A 23,799-nucleotide genomic window follows, 5' to 3' on the forward strand; every position below is an offset into this window, starting at 1 on the left:
TCGGCAGCGCTACCCAAGAACTTTTTTAAACGGTTTTATTTAGGTTGACTTGACAGGCTGAACGGCCGTTGTGAACGAATCTTGTAATTAAAATTTAAGTAGCTTCCCGATAAGCTACAAGCTTGAAACTTGGAATGTAGTTCAGAACCCGATGACAATGTAATAATAAGAAAAAAATCGCCGCTAGGTGGCGCAAGGATCGAGATATTCGCAAAATTCGCATTTGTGGTCCGATTTGGCTCATATTTGGAACACATAATACATACAAGAATAGAAATCGACCTGAGAAAAAAATCGATAGGTGGCGCATGGATCGAGATATTCACAAAAATCGTATTTGTGGTCCGATTTGGCTCATATTTGGAACACATAATACATGCAAGAATAAAAAGCGACTTATGAGAAAAAAATCGCCGCTAGCTGGCGCATGGATAGAGATATTCACAAAAATCGTATTTGTGGTCCGATTTTACTCATATTTGGAACACATAATACAGGCAGGAATAAAAAGCCTTATGAAAAAAATTCGGCGCTAGGTGGCGCAAGGATCGAGATATTCACAAAAATCGTATTTATGGTCCGATTTTGCTCATGCTTGGAACACATAATACATACAAGAGTAGAAAGCGACCGTTCAAAAAAAAACGGCGCTAGGTGGCGCAAGGATCGAGATATTCACAAATATCGTATTTGTGGTCCGATTTGATTTGGTCCATATTTGGAACACATAATACATGCAAGAATAAAAATCGACCTGTAAAAAAAATCGCCGCTAGGTGGCGCATGGATCGAGATATTCACAAAAATCGTATTTGTGGTCCGATTTGGCTCATATTTGGAACACATAATACATGCAAGAATAAAAAGCGACTTATAAAAAAAAAATGGCCGCTAGGTGGCGCATGGATCGAGATATTCACAAAAATCATATTTGTGGTCCGATTTGGCTCATATTTGGAACCCATAATACATGCAAGAATAAAAAGCGACTTATGAAAAAAAAATCGCCGCTAGGTGGCGCAAAGATCGAGATATTCACAAAAATCGTATTTGTGGTCCGATTTGGCTCATGCTTGGAACACATAATACATACAGGAATAGAAAGCGACCTATCAAAAAAATCGCCGCTAGGTGGCGCAAGGATCGAGATATTCACAAAATCGTATTTGTGATCAGATTTGATTTGATCCATATTTGGAACACATAATACATACATGAATAGAAAGCGACCTATGATGCCCGATTTGGCTGATATTTGGAACAAATATTGCATACAGTCCGGTAGAAGTGACATCAAAATATTTTGGAGTTGGAGGAGGGACAAGCATACGTGGCGCAGAGTCGATTAAAGTCTTTGGAAGGATTATGTATTGAGGACTTAGGTTGTAACAAATTGTCAGGAAAGAGTCCTTGTAATAATAGACGTGTTTTTTAACACGCGTATATCCGTTTACGCTTAAACTTTATATTGACTGCTAAGAGACAAACTATAAATACACCTCTGAAATTGCTGCGCATAAATTTTTTCCTACTAAATTTCAATACGCATTATACTCAGATGTAACTGAAATATGTGTCTTTGTTTCACCCTGTACACTAATTCTATGTATTATATGTGTGTCCACAATTCATCGCAACTGATTCAGCTATATGTTATACCCTATGGCCATCAGAGCGTTGCGTCTCCGCTTTTCGGTACACCCTGTTGCTGTAGCTAGTTGTTTTACCACAGCCGCTAGATGGGTCTCCTAAGCATTATCTAAGCGAAGATAGGCGTTTTTTAACACGCGCAAACGAAACGTATACGCGCGTGTTAAAAAACACGGCTAATGAGTCACTAAATGAACTAAATAGAATTTGAAATAATAGGCAATTAAATAAAGACTAAAAACTTGAAAATAAAATAATTAAAAAAATTTTTTTAAGTTAAACAGTTTTATTGAAAACAATACTTACATTAAGTAGTAATAATACTTAAAGATAGAAAATAATCAGGTAGGTCCTAGATACTAGTCATCACACTCCTCATCAGTCTAGTTCATCAGACAATTAAATAAAAGCGTTGGGCGCGTGAAATTGTGAAATATGTGAACCAAGAGAACTCGCAATAATTTTATTGTATTGTTTGCGTTGTTTCTATTGAAAAAATTAAAAAAAAAAAAATAAATGTAAGGTGCGATAACCTCCGAAGAGATCTAAGGCCGAGCTTCTCTTCCAATTTGCGTCGTGCTCCTGCAAGGCAGATGAGTTTTCACTGAGAGCTTTTCATGGCAGAAATACACCCGGAGCGCTTGCCACACTGCCGAGGGGCGACCCCGCTTAGAAAAATTTTCTTCTAATTTAAAAACCTTATTTCTAAAATTTTGATGTTGCTTTGCCCGGGGTGCGAACCCAGGGCATACGGTGTGGTAGGCGGAGCACACTACCATCACACCACGGTGGCCACAAACAAATTTATGAAGAATAAAAATTTAAAAAATAAACACTAACATGTCAAACTTATTGTTTTTATATTTTCAAGTTCCGATAAAATTTCTTCAGTATTCTAGCTTGGGATCCAAGACAAAATAAAGTGATGCCATATATGTAGGTGTAGGTATTGGCAATTATGTTTTTATTCCTGCATATTAAACTCACAATGTTCATTTCTGGGAAATCTGAATGTGAGAACTGAATTTGATAGGTGTCCCTTCAAACCACTTAATTTTTACTACATAAATTTTTTTTAAGTAAACATATGCTAGTTGTTTAGTTATTTAATAATATTAATTTGATCAAAGTATTACTAAACACGAGTTTCGGTTTGTATGAAATATTATAAAATTCGGTGAAATTTCACCTGGCTCATTGTAACCAAGAAATCTGGGCTTTTTACTGTTTCGCACAAACGCATGCTAGATTTTTAACACTCATATAAACATATTTTAAAACAAAGTTTCTATTTTAATTTATACATGGGCCACCTAACAATAATGCAGTAAATAGTTTGTCTGGAAAAGTTGTAGTTTGACTTTAGTGTAGGTCGGAATTTGAAAAAATGCGTATGATTTGTCCCGTACCAACTGTGGAATCATATAACTGTGAGATCATATAAGTGACTGTAATCCTACATCGATGCCAAGTGGAATACCACTATATCTCGACGCCCTAGAATTGTTTTCATATGCCCCTAGCACATTGAATTCATACAGATATTAAGAAACAGCATTCTTGACTTCAATTAATGACTCAATTCTAACTGGTAATATAAAATGTAAAAATTTTCTTATTGAAGCGAGCTGTTACGTTTTGATATAGATCAAATTGTATTCAAAATTATATAAGTCTCATTCGTGGTGGTCATCAAACAAAAAAAAAAAAACCAGCAGAAACCCAGACTTTTGTTTGAAATTACAGTGTTGCGAAAACTCTTTCAATAGATGACCAAAAAAAAAACTTAAAAAAAAGCTACATAAAAATTTTAAGGGCTACAAAGGCTTAAAACCTTTACGCAAAATAATTGTATTCTAATTTTATAAAAAATAAAAAAAGTAATTTACAAATGTAAATTGCTTAACATGAAGCATTTCACCTTCACACTCCTACTACTTTAGTTGTAGTGTACTTCAGTGTTCCTCATATCCTCATAATCAATACTTGAATTGTTCATTACTTTAATGAGATCATTTGTTATAATAAAGTCTTGACGACATTACTTCTATTCTTTATTCCGTATCTTACAAGGTAAACAAAGCAACTATAAGCGCATTCTTTTCAATTATTTCTCTTCACAGTAATTCACATTAAAACTGACCATTTTTTCACTCAATTTTTTCCTAAATCGTCCACCTTAAGCATAGTTTTAATTAACTGTCTTTAATATGTCTCTAGGTTAGGTTAGGTTCAACTGGCCGGTCCATGAGGACATCACATAGACTGATTTAGTACGTAGTGTTACCAAACTGAAAAACCCTATCAAAAACCAGGACCTATGCTAGAAAATAACTCCGTCCTCTTGGCAAATACTAGAAGCTTCCTAGGACTTAAGCCACTTGCTGTTTCTATATCTGACAGCTGTATCACTCCTAATAGCTGGAGTCTTAGCCTGGCAAGTGCAGTGCACGAGCACATAACGTGCTCGATCGTTTCCTTTTCCAACCCGCACTTCCTACATCTGCGTTCACTGACGAAGCCTAATTTAAAGGCATGTGACGCCAGAAGGCAGTGTCCAGACAGAATACCCGTCATGAGTCTCGATTCCTCTCGTTTCAATGATAGAAGCAACTTCTAAGGTTGTAAGACCTACACATAATCTTCGGCAGTTTACAGCCCCGCGCTTGAACCCACGCTTTTCTCGCTTGGTCGATCATGTGCACCTCTCGCCTTCGCTTAATCTCGCCCAGTCTATAATTGGGACGTCAACGGAGCAAGTTTCAAGGGATGCGCCCTTTTTAGCCAGTTCGTCCGCTTTTTCTTTCCCATATATTCCCATATGCCCTGGGACCCAATATAGATGTATGCTTCTCCCTGTCCCGATTCTCTCCAGAGACTGCTTACACTCTAACACGCATTTAGATGGTGTGCTATGCGAGATTATTGTCTTAATTGCTGCTTGACTGTCAATATAAAAGTTAACACGGTTGCAGCTTAAGCTATTCTCTTCCAGGGTTTCTACTGCTTTGGTTACGGCTAATATTTCCGCTTGGAAAACCCTACAGTAATCCGACAGCCTGTAGGATCTGCTTATTTCCGGATCAGCACAGTATACCGCAGACCCTACTCCTTCCACTACGTTGGAACCATCTGTGTACACATGTATCGCCTCGTCCGCCATTTGCGCACCCTTGCGCCAACCGTCCACCTCTATTGTGGCCTTAAGATCTCCCTCGAAGGGCAGATAGGGAATCAGGTAGTCTGTTCGTCTTGTGCTTGATGACGCTATACTACTATGGCCATATGGTCGGCGCTCAAGCTGCCCCGAGGCACCGAGCCTGGTCGCAGCTGTTAATGCTATGTTCTACCAGGTCTACAGGTGGAATGTGTAGAATGTACAGTGCAGCCGTCGGGGTTGTTTTCAGGGCTCCCGTAATGCTAAGCATCGATAGCCTGCATACCCCCTCTAATTTTTCGAGGTATGTTGTTTTTTGTGTGGCTTTCCACCAAACAAGAGCTCCATAGTATAGAATAGGGCTTACAATCGCTGTGAAACCCAATGAGAAAGAGAGGGCGATAAGCCCCACGTACACCCCAGCATTCTTTTACATGCATAGAGTGCCGTTGAGGCCTTCTTCACCCTCTCCTCCACGTTGAGCTTCCATCACAGCTTACTGTCTAGGATGATCCCTATATATTTTGTGCAAGGTTTCTCCTGTAAGGTCACCCCTCCTAACTTAGGCCTGGTCGAATTTGGGACCTTGTACCTCTTTGTAAACAAGACCATATCCGTCTTCTCGGCATTGACTTTCAACCCAACATTAGATGCCCAGGTATGAATATCCCGAGGCGCCCGATCCATCAAAGAACTAATCGTTGGAAGGCACTTTCCGCTTATGCCAATTGCAACGTAATCTGCGTAAGCCGTAAGTATTACGGGTCCCTCATCGAATCGCCGGAGCAGTTGGTTGATGACCTGCGTCCACAACAGAGGTGATAGCACCCCTCCCTACGGCGTGCTCCTGTCCACTGATTTCGTGGCCTCGTACAATCCACATTGTGATGTAATCTTCCTGCAATTTAACATGCAGCCGATCCGTCTGATTAAGGCGGGATGTACTTTAATGTAATTAAGACCATCCATAATCGCCCATTTACAAACATTATTGAAAGCCCCGGCAATGTCCAAGAAGACTCCTAGAGCATACCTATTATATTCCAGGGATTTCTCTATGCTAATTACCACCCTATGCAATGCGGTGTCTACCGACTTGCCTTTGGTGTACGCATGTTGTGTTGTGGAGAGCAGCTTTTCATCCACGTTGGACACTATGTACACATCTATCAGCCTCTCAAAGGTTTTGAGCAGAAATGATGTTAAGCTAATGGGTCAATGGTCTTTGGGATACGTGACCGATCTTCCCCGCCTTTGGTAGGAAAGCTACACGAGCAGTTCTCCAAGAGTGCGGTACATGATTCAGCCTTATGCACCCATCGAATATTATTTTAAGCCGTTCCACGACCGCCATACTTGAAACTTGTAGCATGGCCGGGAATATACCGTCCCAGCGATTTAAATTTAAAAAACGTTTTCGCTGCTTGGTATCAGTCACCAAGCGCGGCACTACCAGCTCCGTGATCGAAGTGTAAGTGATATCTGCTGGCTCTTCTAAACCGTCTCCCGATGGGAAATGTGTGTCGAGAAGCACCTCAAGGAATTCCTCACTATTACGTGACCATTCCCCGCTCTTTTTCTTTATTAGTCCCTGGACTATGTTTCCCCCTTTGCTAGGACTTTTTTCAACCGTGCTGTTTCGCTGGAGCACTCTATGTCCGTACAGAAACTTTTCCATGAGATTCTCTTCGCCCTGGAAATTTCACGCTTGTAGATCCCCAGCAGATCCCTGTACTCGTCTCGACACGCTTCGCTTTCCGCGCTCTTTGCGAGCTTAAACATTTGTTTTATCTGTCTTCTTTTGAGCCTCAGCTCATTGCTCCACCAAATCGGCTTTGCTTTTCCTCTGAATCTTCTTAGAGGGCAAGCTTTCTTTTACGCAGTCATAAGAGTCCTTGTTAGGAATTCATTTGACTCCTCCAGATCCTCCACATTGGCAACCTCTTTGGGTTGTCCCAGTTTTGTTTCTACATGTTTCTGGATTTTAGTGTATTTCAGTACCAGTCACCAAGCGCGGCACTACCCGCTCCGTGATCGAAGTGTGAGTGATGTCTGCTGGCTCTTCTAAACCGTCTCCCGATGGGAAATGTGTGTCGAGAAGCACCTCAAGGGATTCCTCTCTATTATGTGACCATTCCTCGTTCTCTTTCTTTATTAGTCCCTGGACTATGTTTCCCTTGGTCGGACTTTTTTCAACCGTGCTGTTTCGCTGGATCACTCTATGTCCGTACAGAAACTTTTCCATGAGATTCTCTTCGCCCTGGAAATTTCACGCTTGTAGGTCCTCAGCAGATCCCTGTACTCGTCCCGACACGCTTCGATTTCCGCGCTCTTTGCGAGCTTAAACATTTCTTTTACCTGTCTTCTTAGAAGACTCAACTCATTGCTCCACCATGTCGGCTTTGCTTTTCCTCTGAAACTTCTTAGAGGACAAGCTTTGTTATACGCAGTCATAAGAGTCCTTGTTAGGAATTCATTCGACTCCTCCAGTTCCTCCACATTGGCAACCTCTTTGGGTTGTCCAAGTTTTGTTTCTACATGTTTCTGGAATTTTTGGGTTGTCCCAGTTTTCTTTCTACATGTTTCTGGAATTTAGTCTCTTTTCGTTGACCTACGGTTTCTAAAGGTTCCTCCCTTCTTTACCCTCTTTAGGGGCATGCTGAAGCTGATATACGCATGGTCGGAGAAGGATGGTCTATCAAGAACCATCCAATCATACCTTGATATATCACGTTCGGAGACAATGTAATATCCCGAACATTGCTGGATGTGGGACCAATGTATGTAGGGACATTTCCCCTGTAGGCTATCTGCAAATTGGTTTGCAGGATGTAAAAAAATAGAGATTCGCCTCTCTCGTTCGTATCTGCTCCTCCCCATGCATTGTGGTGCTGATTTGCGTCTGCGCCTATGACCAATCGCCCTTTGCGCCCTTCCTCCTGCACTATCCTTTTGCACTCCATCGGTGGAACCTCCGCAGCATGGGCCATGTAGGAGGACGCCAGGATAAATGCCTGCTTATTCTTTTGCTCAACGGCCACCGCTACGAGGTCACCAGTGGTGTAATTAGGCAGCATATATGAATGTAGCTGTTTCCTTACCATACCCGTCCTTCCGTTTGCGCGTAGTAAACGCCAAACCCGCGCGCGCTAAGTCCAGAAACCTTTCCACCCGATGAGAACCACGGCTCCTGGATCAGCGTCACGAACCCTCCTCAAGGTTTAGGAGGAGTTCGTGTTAGAATTTTTACCCTTGGGACATCTTTTCCTGAGTCGCATGTAAATTTTGCCAGTGCCAAAGGACATTTTGCCAAGCTGCGTGTACAAAATATCCTCCGCCTGCTTTATTTGGAAGATGTAGAACTGACTTTCCCCGGTAGGCCGAGATACAGTTAGTACGTTCCAATCCTGTGTCGGTATGTTCGGATTCTAATTCTGCAGAAGTCGCAGTGTATCCTCCGACTTCATCACGCATGGTATCCATACCTTAACTTTTGGCACCGTGGGGATTGCGCTTTATCCACCAGCTCAAACCGCGCGTTCGTGCCTTGCCTTTGGAGGTTTGGAACCACTTCCTCCAGCCACAGCAAGCTCGCGATGTTGTCGCACGCTATCATCTTCACACCATTATACCATCCCCCGAATCAAAGGTTGGAAGGGTTTACTTGGTTGTTCCCGCATCATCTTAAGCATTAAGCTAATAAGCTCCCTTTCCACAGATATCCACCTTTCAGTAGTTATTTGTCCGAAAGGACGGTTACATTCAACCAGCGCCACAGTCAGTGACTGCTTTGCCACATCACTCATCTCGGGAAAAGCCGGAGTCTTAGTGTTATCTCCCTTTGGCACCTCCGTGAAAGCCGGAGTCTTAGCGTTAACTCCCTTTAGCACCTCCGAGAAAGCCGGAGTCTTAGCGTTATCTCCCTTTGGCTTATCTTCTACTCCCGTAGTTGGAACTTCCCTCTGACTCGCAGCTTTCGAGGTAGTTGCTACCTCGCTATTGGGGCCCATTTGTCTTACAGCTTTGGGCCTACTTGTCTTCTCTAAGAGACTGCCCTGCCTCGCGGCTCTAGGACTGGGTCCCTTCTGCCTCTTGAAAGCAGGCTTGTCGCCTTCCGCCGAACTTTGCCTCTTCTTTCTGCCATGCGACGCTTCTTCCTCCTCGTACCGGATGCAGAACCGAGGGTTTCTCGCAGCAAACCTTTTGAACTGCCGTCGACCTACTTCTACCGCCTCATGGACCCATTCCAAGCGCTCGATCTCTACTTCTGTTGGGTCGACCCTGCTCCCAAGCGTTGTACAATTCTTAGTGCCGCACGGTACTGCGAGAGAGCTCTTTTACTTCCTTTGCTCCGTACCCATCTCCACTCTTCTACTACGTTTTCATTTGTGTGCTTCTCCAACACGGAGTTCATTGAATCAGCACTACTCTCGCTACCCGAGTCCGACGCATCGCTTAATGCGTATTTGTCGTCCTTGACTTGCGACTCAGTCTTCCTCTTATCATCGTCCTTATTACAATCAGGTAATGAGTCGTTCATCTTGGTCGTACGACCACCTGCCCGACAAGGCGGGCTCAGCGGTCTAGTATTATATACGGGGAAAGAACAGTCCGCCACAGCAGCGCTTCTTACTGTGGTAGGGCCATAAATACTTCCCGAGGTGCCCCGGTATCGGGAAGGCTCCGTTCGAATACAGCCGAATTTATCCCCTGGCCGCAAATCGGCCAATAGGCACGGACCGCATAACACCCTGGATTAGGGGGTTGGCAGTTCTTGGTCACCGATATCCCGCCGTCCTCCTATGAGGCGAAACGGCGTAGATGTTAATCCTAAACAGCTCCGCCTCATAGTCGGGCGCTATGGAGTTCGGCTAAGCCCTCACACCAACGACAAGGTGCCTACCCTAGTGAGGGTAATATGTCTCTATATCTATATATATTTTATATTCTTACTACTGTACTTTATATAAGTTAGCACCAACTAAGTCAACATTCGAGCTGACGCTAACGTAAAGAGCTTAGTCAGCAATACGCAAGTTGATGGCTCAAAATACTTAATAATAATTTTGAAGCAAACAGGAAAAGGCCCAGACGCCTGATCAGCAAAAACACAAATATTGTGAACGACATCCGGAATTGAATTGGGAACAACATCCGGCATGCGCCGAACGAAATAATGCTGGCACAGGTAGAATTAAGTTATATTTAGAACTAATTTACCATTTTTAAGTCAGTCAGTTGTAAGCAGTTAGTTGTAAACGTTTAGTTTTAATTAGTGAGTAAGAAAGTAAGGTCTTACGACCAATAATTAAATTAGTGAATAAATAATAATAAAGGTCTTGAGACCCAAAAAAAATTATTTTTTTAGTATCCTTAACAAAGGATGCAATAATTGGCGCCCGAGCTAAAAGGCTTGGCCTGGTAAAGTTATAGTGTTGTAAAATCGGTATAAAGCTTAATAAAGTGCCGCGAAGGAAACTGTTATCAAAAAATTCCAAAAGTGCCACCAGTATAGCATTAACTTTCAAAAAAAAGTGCCACAATACAAAAAGTGCCACAATAGAAAGAAAACCGGTAGAAAAAAACTTTCAATAAGTACCACAAATAATAAAGTGCTACGAAAGAAAAACTATTCCAGTTTATATTACTATAAGAAGAGGCGTGAAAGGGGTAGTGAAAACTTCCAAACTTCCCGGACGCCCCAACGATACCAGCCAAGGAGCCACCCCCAGCAACAAGGTATAAGCCAGTGTACCACGAGTACCGCCAGGAAAAGGGAAAAATACACACTTATCGAGATGGAGCTGAAATTAATGTAAGAAAATATTTATATATTTAAGAAAAATATTTAAAACAAAAAAATTCAAATCTACTAAATTTTGAAATTTCATCTTAAAAACGCATATTTGAAAAATTTAGAAAGTAATGAGCGAAAAAAAATTTTTTTTAAGGAAAAAGAAAAATATTGAAAAATAAGTAAATTTCAAAAAGATTTATAGGAATTAAAAATTATAAAAAAATAAGAGAAGTAAATTATTACATAAAAATTACAATTACGAAATTCGAATACTTATTGTGGAAGTCACTCAAAAATTTAAATAATTTAGAATTTAATAACTTAGATATTTCATTTTAAAAGTGAAAGTGCGGAAATAAAAAAAAAAAAAAAAATTTAGGAAAATCCTTTTCAAGACAATCGTAATTTTTTTTGTGATTTAAGAAGTCCAGAAAATCAAATCCCTTACCGAAAGAAAAAAATCAAAAATTCCTTACAATGTCGAACCCAAACAATTTGATTAGACCCTCAATGCTTGGAGCTAACCCTCCTGCTGCACCACCAGCACCGCCAAGCGCTAATAACCAAATTTCACCAGACTTGGCCAATATGATAAAAAGCATGATATCCCTAGCCATAGAGGCAAGCGTGCCTAATATAGTACAGAGTGTCCTTAACAACACAACAAATCCCATCATAACTGATCAAACTATAGACGCCCAATTCCAAAATAATATGAGTGAAATGGATAAGATTCCAGATGTTGTACGTTCATTAAGAGAATTCTCAGGAAATTCCTCAGAGTTTAGCTCCTGGAAAAAGAGTGTTGAAAGAATTTTGAGAATTTATGAACCCTCAAAGGGCACACCTAGATATTTCGGCATTTTGAATGTTATTAGGAATAAGATAATTGGAAAGGCAGACATAGCTTTAGAATCGTACAACACCCCTTTAGATTGGACAGCAATTTCCCGCTGTCTAACTACCCACTACGCCGACAAACGAGACATAGGCACTTTAGAGTACCAAATGACATGTCTCATACAAGGACGAATGTCCATTAATGAGTTCTACCAGAAGGTATACGGACACCTATCACTACTTTTAAATAAAATAGGCTGTATGGAGATAGGTGAAGAAGCAGTTCACCTGTTAACTGAGAATTACCGAGCTAAGGCCCTCGACACCTTCGTCAGAGGACTTTCGGGTGATCTCCCCAGGTTACTTGGCATAAAGGAACCAAAGAGTTTGCCAGAAGCCTTACACCTTTGTCTGAAGCTCGAAAACCAAAACTTCAGGGCATACCACGCGAACAACCAGATGTCTAACTCCCGTCAACAAAGCTTTAATTCTCCGAATCCACGACAGCAGCACTTCACGGTAAAATACCCCCAGCCGCAATCTTACCAACAACTCCAACCACAATCAAGGTTTTACCCCGAACTAGCACACCTACCTCAACCCTTATCAAATCCCATTCCACAAAACTATCATCAACAAAATTTGAATCCTCCCAACTATCAGCTATACGCCAACCAAAACCCAAACCAGGTAAATAGATACCAACCACAAAACCCTTTTAACCAACAACACCACGCTCCTCCAAGACCACCTAAACCACCTCAACCCATGGACGTAGACGAAAGCGTCAGGACAAGAGCGGTAAATTATATGAACCGCCCTAAAGCTCAAGAAATGGGCAAACGGCCACCTTATACATCAATGATAAACCATCCCCCTATCAAAGTTCAAAGGAACTTTCACATAAACACCGACGGAGCGACGGATAACCAACACTACCATGACCAATACTACCAAGACCAATACTACGAAGATCCAAACGACCACAATCAGAACACAACCTTTAACAACGAAAAGGAAGAACCGCAGGATCTGAGTGATGTACATTTTTTAGATTGAACAGCTCTTCGTTACCCTACTTTAGATGCAGGACGAAGAGCGGCGAAATTTTAAACATTTTAGTGGACACTGGATCTAACAAAAATTATATCCAGTCCAGCTTAGTAACAAAATCAATAGAAAACGACAACCCTTTTTTTGCAAATTCTGTCGGGGGAAAAATCAAAATTACCCACCACACATATCTCAACCTCTTCAACTTAGAAAACTACAAGCTTAAATTCTTCTTACTACCCACTCTCAAAACCTTTCATGCAATACTAGGCAATGACAGCCTAAAGGAACTCTCAGCGGTCATACATACGAAAGAAAATTTTATGGTTATAGCAAACATAAAAAAAATCTTTTTAAGACAATACAGTGTACAAAATGTTAACACAATACAAATTCGGGACCAACACATGACCACGGAAGAAAAAAACGAAATTAGACAATTAGCACAGAAACATCGTAATTTATTTTCAGAGCCAAACGAAAAATTAACTTATACAACAAAAGTAGTTGCCGAAATTCGCACAAATTCTGACACACCAATATACTCAAAATCATACCCATATCCCATGAGCCTTAAGCAGGAAGTTGAAACTCAGGTAAACAAACTGCTAGAGGACGGAATAATACGCAAATCAAGATCCCCATACAACTCACCCGTCTGGGTCGTGCCTAAAAAGGACGATGCCTCAGGGGAAAAAAAATTTCGAATGGTCATTGATTACAGGAAACTTAATCAAGTAACAATCGCAGATAGGTACCCAATACCCGAGATAAACGAGGTACTTTCCCAATTAGGAAAGAATCGAATTTTCTCAGTGATTGACTTAAAAAGCGGTTTCCATCAAATTCCTCTTAAGGAATCTGACGTGGAAAAAACAGCTTTTTCAGTGAACAACGGAAAATACGAGTTCACGAGACTTCCTTTTGGCTTAAAGAACGCCCCTGCCATCTTTCAACGGACACTGGACGACATACTTAGGGAACACATAGGTAGAATTTGCTATGTATACATAGACTATATAATTATATTTAGCGAGGACGAAAAAACGCACGCTGCACATATTGACACAATTTTCGAAACTCTAAACAAGGCAAACATGAAAGTCCAGATTGACAAATGCGACTTTTTCAAAAAGAAAGTCGAATTCCTGGGATTTGTCGTCTCTTCTGACGGAATCTCTACAAACCCAGCCAAAGTACAATCAATAACAGATTTCCCCTACCCCAAAACAATTAAAGACTTACGCTCATTCTTGGGTTTATCCGGATATTATAGAAGATTCATCCAAGATTATGCGAAACTAGCAAAACCACTGACATCCCTACTTCGAGGAGAGGAAGGAAGAATGTCTAAAAGCAGTTCAAGGAAAATTCTAATAAATTTGAATGAAAAAGCAAAAGAAGCATTCAATAAAATTAAAGCCACCCTCACATCCAAAGATGTTATCCTACAATACCCCGATTACAGTAAAGGTTTCGACTTAACTACAGATGCCTCACAATATGCCATAGGCGCAGTTTTGGAACAGAATGGCAAACCGATCACATTTATTTCAAGAACATTAAACAAAGCTGAAGAAAATTATGCAGTAAATGAAAAGGAAATGCTTTCAATAATTTGGGCTTTAAATTCCTTCAGAAATTACCTATACGGCACAGCAAAAGTTATTATACACACTGACCATCAGCCACTCACCTATGCCTTAAGCAATAAGAACACTAACTCTTAATTAAAACGATGGAAAGCAATACTAGAGGAATATAACTATGAAATACAATATAAACCAGGAAAGGCCAATGTAGTTGCAGATACATTATCAAGGCCATTTGAGTTAAATTCTTTATCAGTCGCGACGCACTCAGACGAGAGTTCATCGCACAACCTAATCCCAGCAGTAGAAGGACCCATAAATGCCTTCAAAAACCAAATTTGGATCTCGCTAGGAGATGAAGACAGCTATCAGTTTAAAATACCATTCCCGACCTATCATAGACACTTAATTTGTAAACCCCAATTTTCAACCGACGATTTAACAGCACTACTAAAACGTTACCTAAATCCTTCAGTGATAAACGGCTTATTTACCTCTGAAGAAATAATTGGAAAAATTCAGGAAATCTATCCCCTTCATTTTTCCAATTACAAAATTCGCTATACCCAAACAAAAGTACAAGATTTAGTAAACGAGGATGTTCAAAATGAGGAAATATTAAAAGAACACACACGAGCACATAGAAACAGGGATGAAAACAAAAAACAACTAATACAAAAATATTACTTCCCAAAAATGACAGCAAGAATAGAAAATATAATTAAACAGTGCAAAGTTTGTAAAGAAAATAAATATGACCGTCACCCTAATAAACCACATCTACTTAAAACCCCAATTCCCCAGTACCCTGGTGAAATAGTTCACATAGATATCTATAATACGGAGAAACGCCTGGTACTAACAGCAGTAGATAAATTTTCTAAATATGCCCAGGTAAGAATAATACAGTCAAAGGCAATAGAAGATATCAGAGAACCTTTGCGACAAATACTCTTCGCATTTGGTGTACCTAAGACAATAGTTATCGACAATGAAAAGTCCCTAAACTCACTATCCATACAATTCATGGTAGAAGATCAACTTGGAATTAAAATCTTTAAAACACCCCCATACGCAAGCACAGTTAATGGTCAAGTGGAAAGGTTTCATTCCACCTTATCGGAAATTATGCGCTGCCTCCAAACAGAACGCACCCATCGTTCATTTCAAGAACTATTAGATAGATGCACATATGAATATAATTACTCCATACACTCTGCAACAGGAAAACGACCTATAGAAACATTTTTCGGTAGACGAGTATCGATAGACCCAGAACAATACGAGAATTCACGGCGAGAAAACATAGAAACCCTTCGGAAAAGACAAGAAAAGGATTTAGAAATCCATAATAAAACACGGAAACCCATTAAGACATACACTCCTGGTGACATAATTTATGTTAGGATTAATAAAAGAATAGGATCAAAACTCACTGCTAGATATAGGAAGGAAATTGTGAAAGAAGATAAATCTAGTGTAGTAATTACTGAAAAAGGAAGAATAGTACATAAGAGTAACATTAAGACTTAATATGATTTTAGTAAAATAAGAAACTCCCCCTTCAAAATTCTCTCTTACAGACTTCTCGTGCACCTAGTGTACGCGGACTTTAAAATAATAGATTACTCCAACTCTCAACTTGCAACATTTAATACGGGACAAACCAAAATTCGAACAGGAACTTACAAAATTATACATAAAATAGATCTGGACGTATGCCAAAAGACACTAAATGAACTTAGCCATACCATTAGGACACAAATCAATGAAGGAAACCCCCTCTTGCCCATTCTCAATAATGAATTAAGATCAATACAAGATTATTTGAATAGACTTAAACCAAGGAAATTTAAAAGAGCAATTAATGAACTAGGAACCATCTGGAAGTGGATCGCAGGAAATCCCGACCACGACGACCAAGTCATCTTAGAAAATGAAATAAATAATATAGTTGAAAATAATAACCAGCAAGTGGTAATTAATAAAGTAATTTTTGATAAAATAAATGAAATTACAGCAATTTCTAATAAAATCGCGAAATCCATACAAACGGATGAACACACTCAACATAATTTTGCTATTGAAATGAAATATAAGTTAAAAATTATAAAAGAAGAAATAATTAATATAGACTATGCGATACATTGGGCTAAGGCCGGCATAGTCAGTCAACTCCTATATATTTTCAAATGAAGAAATTATGTTAATTAAGTCAATATATGAAAAAAACAATTTTACCCTAAGTAGTATAGAAGAATCACTAGAAATCGCAAGCGTAAAAATTGCAACAAACGATAAAATGTTATTTTACATAATAGGATTAAAAATAACAAATGAAGACATTTGTGAGTCAATTTTGATAAAACCTATAAAGATAGGAAAATTTATTAATAAAGTCCCTTACGAGGACATTGTAACATGTAATAATAACGTAGTATATGGAATTGAATCTAAATGTAAAGAAAATAATAATGTAAGAATATGTAACCGTAAGGCTATAGTAGACATTAGCAACACTACCTGTGTCCCACCTCTACCGAGAAGCAAGCCAGCTGAATGCGTTTTTGTTAATAATCAGCACATCCCAACCGTAGAAAGCATCACTCCTGGCATCCTACTACTAAATCAATACAACGGCACTATAGATATCGACAACCAAAAAGTAAGCCTGACAGAGTCATACGCAATACAGTACCATAATTCCACAGTTCGTATCAATAAACAGATATATTCTTTTAACGAACTACTAACCAGCAAACCACTACCTGCAATTCTCCAGTCAAATGTCCCATCAAAACAAGAAGAAGAAATCCTAAGTTTGGAAATGATGAAGGAACTCCATATAAATAACACAAATCGTATAAATTCATTGCGCACAAAACACATAGCAGCCATAATCACAAATTTTTCTCTAATAATCATGATAATAATCTGCCTAGGAGGACTCATATTCGCACCAGTAATAAGAAGACATTTTACAAAGGAACCAGAAGAGCTATCAAGCTACAAAGTAAGCATCCAGGTAAACGATAACAAGGAACCTGTAGCATCCGAAATACCTACCTTAACAAACGAGGACGTTCGTTTTTGGGGTGGAGGAGTTAGCACCAACTAAGTCAACATTCGAGCTGACGCTAACGTAAAGAGCTTAGTCAGCAATACGCAAGTTGATGGCTCAAAATACTTAATAATAATTTTGAAGCAAACAGGAAAAGGCCCAGACGCCTGATCAGCAAAAACACAAATATTGTGAACGACATCCGGAATTGAATTGGGAACAACATCCGGCATGCGCCGAACGAAATAATGCTGGCACAGGTAGAATTAAGTTATATTTAGAACTAATTTACCATTTTTAAGTCAGTCAGTTGTAAGCAGTTAGTTGTAAACGTTTAGTTTTAATTAGTGAGTAAGAAAGTAAGGTCTTACGACCAATAATTAAATTAGTGAATAAATAATAATAAAGGTCTTGAGACCCAAAAAAAATTATTTTTTTAGTATCCTTAACAAAGGATACAATAATTTATAGCGTCATTAACTTAGGTTAACTTCAGTTATGCTGTGTATCCCTTTTTTATCCCAAAATTTTATTCAATCTAGCTAAAACATTTCTATGACACTGTTTGTTGTACTATAAAAGATATATTATCTTACTGTACTAATGTAAATTCTAAAATGAATATGAAATGAAATATAAAATTGAATTTAAGATTTTAAAAGATTAGCAAATTTTCATAGTCTCGAACTTATGCCCAAACTTATTTTTTTTTTTTTCCATTGCCTATTTGCATATCTTATTTGCTTCATCAATATTTGGTATTAAAAAACCTGTATATCTTTATTAGAGCCAACATTACTTGGCAAGCGTTGACGCGCTACGTCATCTATTAATTTAGTAAAAAAAAAAACTACGGCAGTTTTATCATATTTGTTTATCTGGTTATGCAGCGTTAATGTACATGTGTATGTAGTTCGAAATTTTTTTTTTTAGTTTAAGTTTAGCAAACATAATTTAACGTCATTTAATTTTGTTTACACTTTTGGCATATTTATTGTGCACTAACAAATACTGTTTAATATTATAACTATTATTTCTGTCATTATCTGCTGTAAATAGTCGTCCGTCTTTTTCTATTGCTCATCTGAGGTGATGCGTTGCCTGGGGTGGACACGTAAACGCAACGTGTCCCGATATCTAAGGTACATTTACAAAGACCATACACAGATTAAACAGATTTTATTGTATCTGTAGTTAGGCGAAAAAAGTATCGATTTCGTAGCAGATGTTTAATCAGCCTAATCTGTAATTTATTTTAAGCACTAATAGCCGTTTCGTGTTTAAAAACGAATGACTTTCGAAACTTTGGAAACAAAATTTATAAAGAAAAAACAACGCCGGGCGATCCCACGCCGCACAGTTGTTCAGGTTGTAACGGGACGGAAAAAATTTAATATATTTAAATAGAGCTTTCCCTTATGGTTTCCAAAATGCAATTTAATTAAAATACATATTCAAAATCCCTTTTAAAAATGTTCACCCGAATGATAATATTTGTAAATATTTAAGGCATAGAGAAAGTTTCCAAGACGTGGAGAACTCTATTGCGTGGACTGAGTGACATTTTTCGAGATCAGACCCAAATTAAATTTCTACACATTTTATATGGAAGAAAGTCTAAAACAATTTATGAAAAAAATGGTTAAAATCAATAAGAATTTTGAGAGACTTCATACTTTTACAATGTTGGACTATAATAAATTAAACTACAACGCAATTCACAAATTTTTTTTTCACAACTTAGAGAACTAATAAAAGGAGATAGATGACGAAATTTGCTAATCATTTTGACTGCTAGGTTTTATGCGTAAGTGTAGTAACTAGTCAAACAAATTTCTGGTTAATTATTAGACCTGTTTAAGAAGTAGTTCGATAGTAGCTAGATTTTGACAAGTTCGGAACTATAGAAAAGGTAATGCAGCGGGGGACAATTTCCACCGCCTAGGACATTCGATAGTTGGATGCATGTAAAAGAGACTGGGGCGAATAGTCCGAACGTATTATAAGTATAAAGTTCAGAACTAGACGTTTTCCCTTCAGGGCATGTATTAGTAGAACTTCATTCGCAAAAGCTTATTAGCGTTAGAATACTATTTTTCTCATTATAAATGCTTCAGTACCAGAGCAAAAACATACATAAATTTTTAATTTAAATTTTGTTGGTAGCAAAGTTCTAACAATCGAACACAAATAAAAAAAATGCCGTTTCAGTTATCATACGGATACATCGATGGTGTTTAAACAATTTGTTATACCTTGACATCTTCAAAGATTAAATTATCAATTATAATTGGGGATATATGGGATTAATCAATTAACTGGATGTGCGAGTTATTAAAAACTTGGTTACTCAATTATTCAGAAAATAGTTACGATTAATCAAAATAAATAATTTCGCTATTTATCACGTTTTTATTAATTATTATATTCTAATTAACTTGATTCATCAGAAAATTAATTTTTTTTATTTTATGTTTAATAATAGACTTCGTCTACTACACAACAACAAACTATATTTACAAAGCCGTGGTCCATAAAAATGTTCTTCCGTATTTTTTAGGCATTTTTATAATTTAAAAAAATCACATCTTTGCTCAGAACTTGATTAGTCATGAAAAGTGTTTAATTAATGATTGATTAATCAGACAAACGAAAATTTAATCAATTAGTCGCACATCCCTAGCTTTAATTGTTGAAAAAAATTGGAATGTATGTTTATGAATTAATTACATATATTATTAATTTGAAATTTTTTTTTTACTCACTTGCTACCTCGGTGGCATCATCCGCGAACGACAAGAATTTATTCATATCTTGTTGTTGCTTCTGTTGCTGGTGTATCTTTGTTGAGATCTGTGGCTGTGACTGTTCTTGTTCTTGCCCACTGAGTATTAATGTTGTTGCCGTTGTTGGTATTGATATAATGGAATAAGTTTTAGTGTTTTGTTGTTGCTTAAGACACAACTGCGATATAGGTGTAAATACGGAAGCCGTCACAGACTGAGCCCGTGGCGCAGCATTCAATGGCGGTAAGGAAGCATTCGATGTACTCGCAAATACCGCCGACGTATTGCTGGTGATCGGTGGCAACACTGATGATAGTGATCCCGCTGATGACGTACTCAAATCAACAGATGTGGCGGGGCGAAATACCGAAGCTGTAACTGATTTGGGACGTTTCTCTTCGAACGATTTTTTTGCAATAAATGAGTTTTTATTGTTTTGATCGATGTTGATTTTCTTTTTGTTAGCAGAGTTATTATTGCCAATGAAGCATTTGGTTTGTAAATTGCGGCGCAACGGTGAAAGTGAATTTTCACGTAAAATTGTTTTATTATTATTTAGTGAAGGTGCGGCTGAGGTAGTTAACGGTTTCGTATCAATTATTGGTGATTGTTCGCGTTTAATAACGGTGTACAAATTATTTTTGATTTTATTGGTATTATTGTTACGATCGTTGCTGAGATCGTTGTCGGTAGTTGGGGTTAGGTGTGGTATTGGTGTTTGGTTTATTGATTTAATCGAATGCAAATAATTTTTATCAGTTTTATTAAGTGTTTCTTGATTTTCTTGTTGTTTTTGTAAAATATATTCTATGGATTGACACTCTTTCAATATGTTTTTGTTGTTGTTATTTGTTGAGCTGACGTTGACGTTGGTAGTTATGATATTGACGTGGCTACCGTTATCACTAATGTCGCCTTTATCGTTTTCGCTGTCGCACTCCTCAACTTTACGCTTGCTTGCCTCGTATTGTGCAAGCGAATAAATCTCATTGTTGTTTTCAAGATTGCTGCAAAAATTTACACATCGCGATATTTATTATAATTTTTTTTTTTTTGGCGATTTGTTTGTTTCATCAACACACGCATACAGAATTCAAGATAAATGGGAAATTCAACGCATTCCGCAGTTTAATATATTTATATAACCAAAGGATTCAGCAGATTTGGTTTGTGTTCACAAAAGAGTTTGGTTATTTTATCACTTTCATTTTTGCTAGTTTCAGCACACAGTTTATGAGAACTTTATTTATTTGAGTATTTATTTATTTATGATAGCCTTACGGACTTAATTGCCTTTAAGAGATCTTATTTCAATACATACTTACATGTATGCATACTTGTTATCTATATTAATTGTATATTATATGTGCATATGTATCATGATTTATGTACATACATATGTAGTTTGCAAATTGCCCAGCTTCTATTATCTAAATATGCATAATATTTTTCACTTTTTTTTTCTACTCAAGATCGGTTGCACGTGATTTCACAAATAGCTCTTCAATGAGTTTTCAATATAGCAACAATAATGAAAGCTAAGGGAACAAAAGCGAATTCTGTTAAGTACACACAGATGTCGCTCTGTATGACATGAGACCAATCATCTAATTGCAATTAAATATGTACATAGTAGCCAAACGTGAATAGGAAAAAACCATCGTTTGTTTTATATTTTTTTGTTTAAATAAAAGCAATACAAGCATTTAAACAAATAATCAGCTTTAAATACAAATTCGTTCAAATCTTGTCTGTGTACTCATATTCTCACAACTAGAGTCAAAACGAAAAGAGTTTAATAGCTGCTAGAATCCATGGCGAACCATACAAGGTGGCAGCATGGTGACATACCTACAAACATAAATAAAAATTTCATGTACTTTGTTTTTGTAAATTCGATGGACAAATGTCAAAATCGTACGCGCCGAAAGTTGATGTATCAAATCAACTAAAAAAAGTTTATAATCAGCTGTCCCGTGCTGCCACCTTGTATCGTTCCGTCATGCTAGTATCTATAAAAAAGCAAATGTATGAAAAATGATATCAAAAAGATTGCTCTTAAAAGCATTTTACACTCAAATTGTAAACGCATCTATACTTAAGTGCAATGCACTCAAGAGCGCCCAAGAGTCTTCCGTTTCTTTACATTAAATTTTGCACTCATTAATTGTAAACTGCAGGGAGCATTATACAACTCATTACTCTTCATGTGAATTCTTAATTTTATTTTAGTTTCGTATTCTGATTTTCTTGCTCATTTTTTACCGGCAAAATTTTTTTAAAGCATTTATTCGCTTGAATAAATTATTATTTGAATCGAGCAAATAAGATTCGCTCGGTTGCATTTTTTATTTGCAAAGTTGAATCGACAACTATGGCTGTGTGTGTGTGTGTGTGTGTGTGTGAATACATGTGTGTTTGTATGCGTTTTTATATGGTAATTTGTTTTTGACAACCACCAAACAAAGCCTACAGTTTTCATCTCACCTTTATGTAATAAAAAACTTATTCAAATAATACAAATTCACACAAATAATTAACATAAACTTGTTATGTGAATTCCATGATATTTACTTAACTGAAAAGTTATCTAGATAATGTAGAAAAAAAATGTCTAACTTTAATAATACAATTTACAGTCTATTGGAAAAACATGTACCTAGCCGAAGATGTGTTTATGTAAAAAATAAGAAGTTCTGTTTCTTCAAGCATACAAAGCGAGCATTTCTTCCTCCTTGTCTTTCGGAGTTATAACCCAGCAAACACACTTTCTTACGTTAGACAAATATTTGTAATTTTACATTAAAACTCTAATGTAGCTCTCTAGTGTTTCCTTAATCGAAAACTTAGTTAGAATTCGATTAGAGAACTATTTGAGAAACAATAGAAATGCGATGCTGTTACAGCTATTGATTATTTGTAAGACATGATTACTCACCCTTAGTGCTATACAAAAAAATTAAAAATCGTGTAAAGTTGTGCCAAAATATTGCTAGTTGCATTTATAATAGTTAAAAGTACATATAAGTGAAAATTAATAAAGAAAACAGTTAAATTCTTCTTTTGAAGCAGTGCAAAGCTAATTTCGAACTAAATGATTCTCTCTAGTGTTTGTGTCAAAATTTTTATACTCAGCTGAGCAGAGCTCACAGAGTATATTAATTTTGTTCGCATAACGGTAATCAGTAACTTCATAAACTGATCGAGATAGATAGAGACTTCTTTCTATATAATGATCTGGGCAAAAAAAAGAAATTCATTTAGCCATGTCTGCCCGTCCTTCCGTCCGTAAACACGATAACTTGAGTAAACTTTGAGGTATCTTAATGAAATTTGGTATACAAGTTCCTGGGACAATCGGACTATTACCACGCAGACTTTTTCGATATCGAAATTTTCGAAAAACCGAACAAGTGCGATAATTCATTACCAAAAACGGATAAAGCGATGAAACTTGGTAGGTGGGTTGACCATATGACGCAGAATAGAAAATTAGTGAAATTTTAGACAGTGGGCGTGACACCGCCCACTTTTAAAAGAAGGTAATTTCAAAGTTTTGCAAGCTGTAATTTGGCAGTCGCTGAAGATATCATGATGAAATTTGGCGGGAACGTTACTCATATTACTATATGAGTGCCTATTACTATATGTGTGCAAAATCGGATGACGAACACGCCCACTTTAACCTAAATGTGCCCGGGATATAAAACTTACGTACACGGTCGGAAGTAGCAAGCATGTAACTGCATGTAAAACCACGATAATGTTTAGATAAAAAGACTTGTATGGTGATTATTTGACATGTAAGTGTGTACTAACGTTTTTATTTAAAACTATTGAATTCAGGTAATAATTTTAAGTCA

The 23,799-nt window shown here is 37.6% G+C and overlaps 1 protein-coding gene across 6 annotated transcripts in view; it reads right to left on the reverse strand.

The window, feature by feature from the left end:
- Positions 1–23,799, reverse strand: part of sima (similar) — a 309,049-nt gene that overhangs the window by 76,170 nt on the left and 209,080 nt on the right. For 4 of the 6 annotated variants that reach the window (XM_067763673.1, XM_067763670.1, XM_067763671.1 and 1 more), the window contains one exon: positions 19,916–20,943. In XM_067763673.1, coding sequence (XP_067619774.1) covers positions 19,916–20,943 — 1,028 coding nt within the window. The other 2 variants (XM_067763680.1, XM_067763677.1) reach the window with 2 other exon arrangements.

This window comes from Eurosta solidaginis, chromosome 1 (genome assembly GCF_040869045.1).
Source record: "Eurosta solidaginis isolate ZX-2024a chromosome 1, ASM4086904v1, whole genome shotgun sequence".
In the NCBI taxonomy this organism is placed as follows: domain Eukaryota; kingdom Metazoa; phylum Arthropoda; class Insecta; order Diptera; family Tephritidae; genus Eurosta; species Eurosta solidaginis.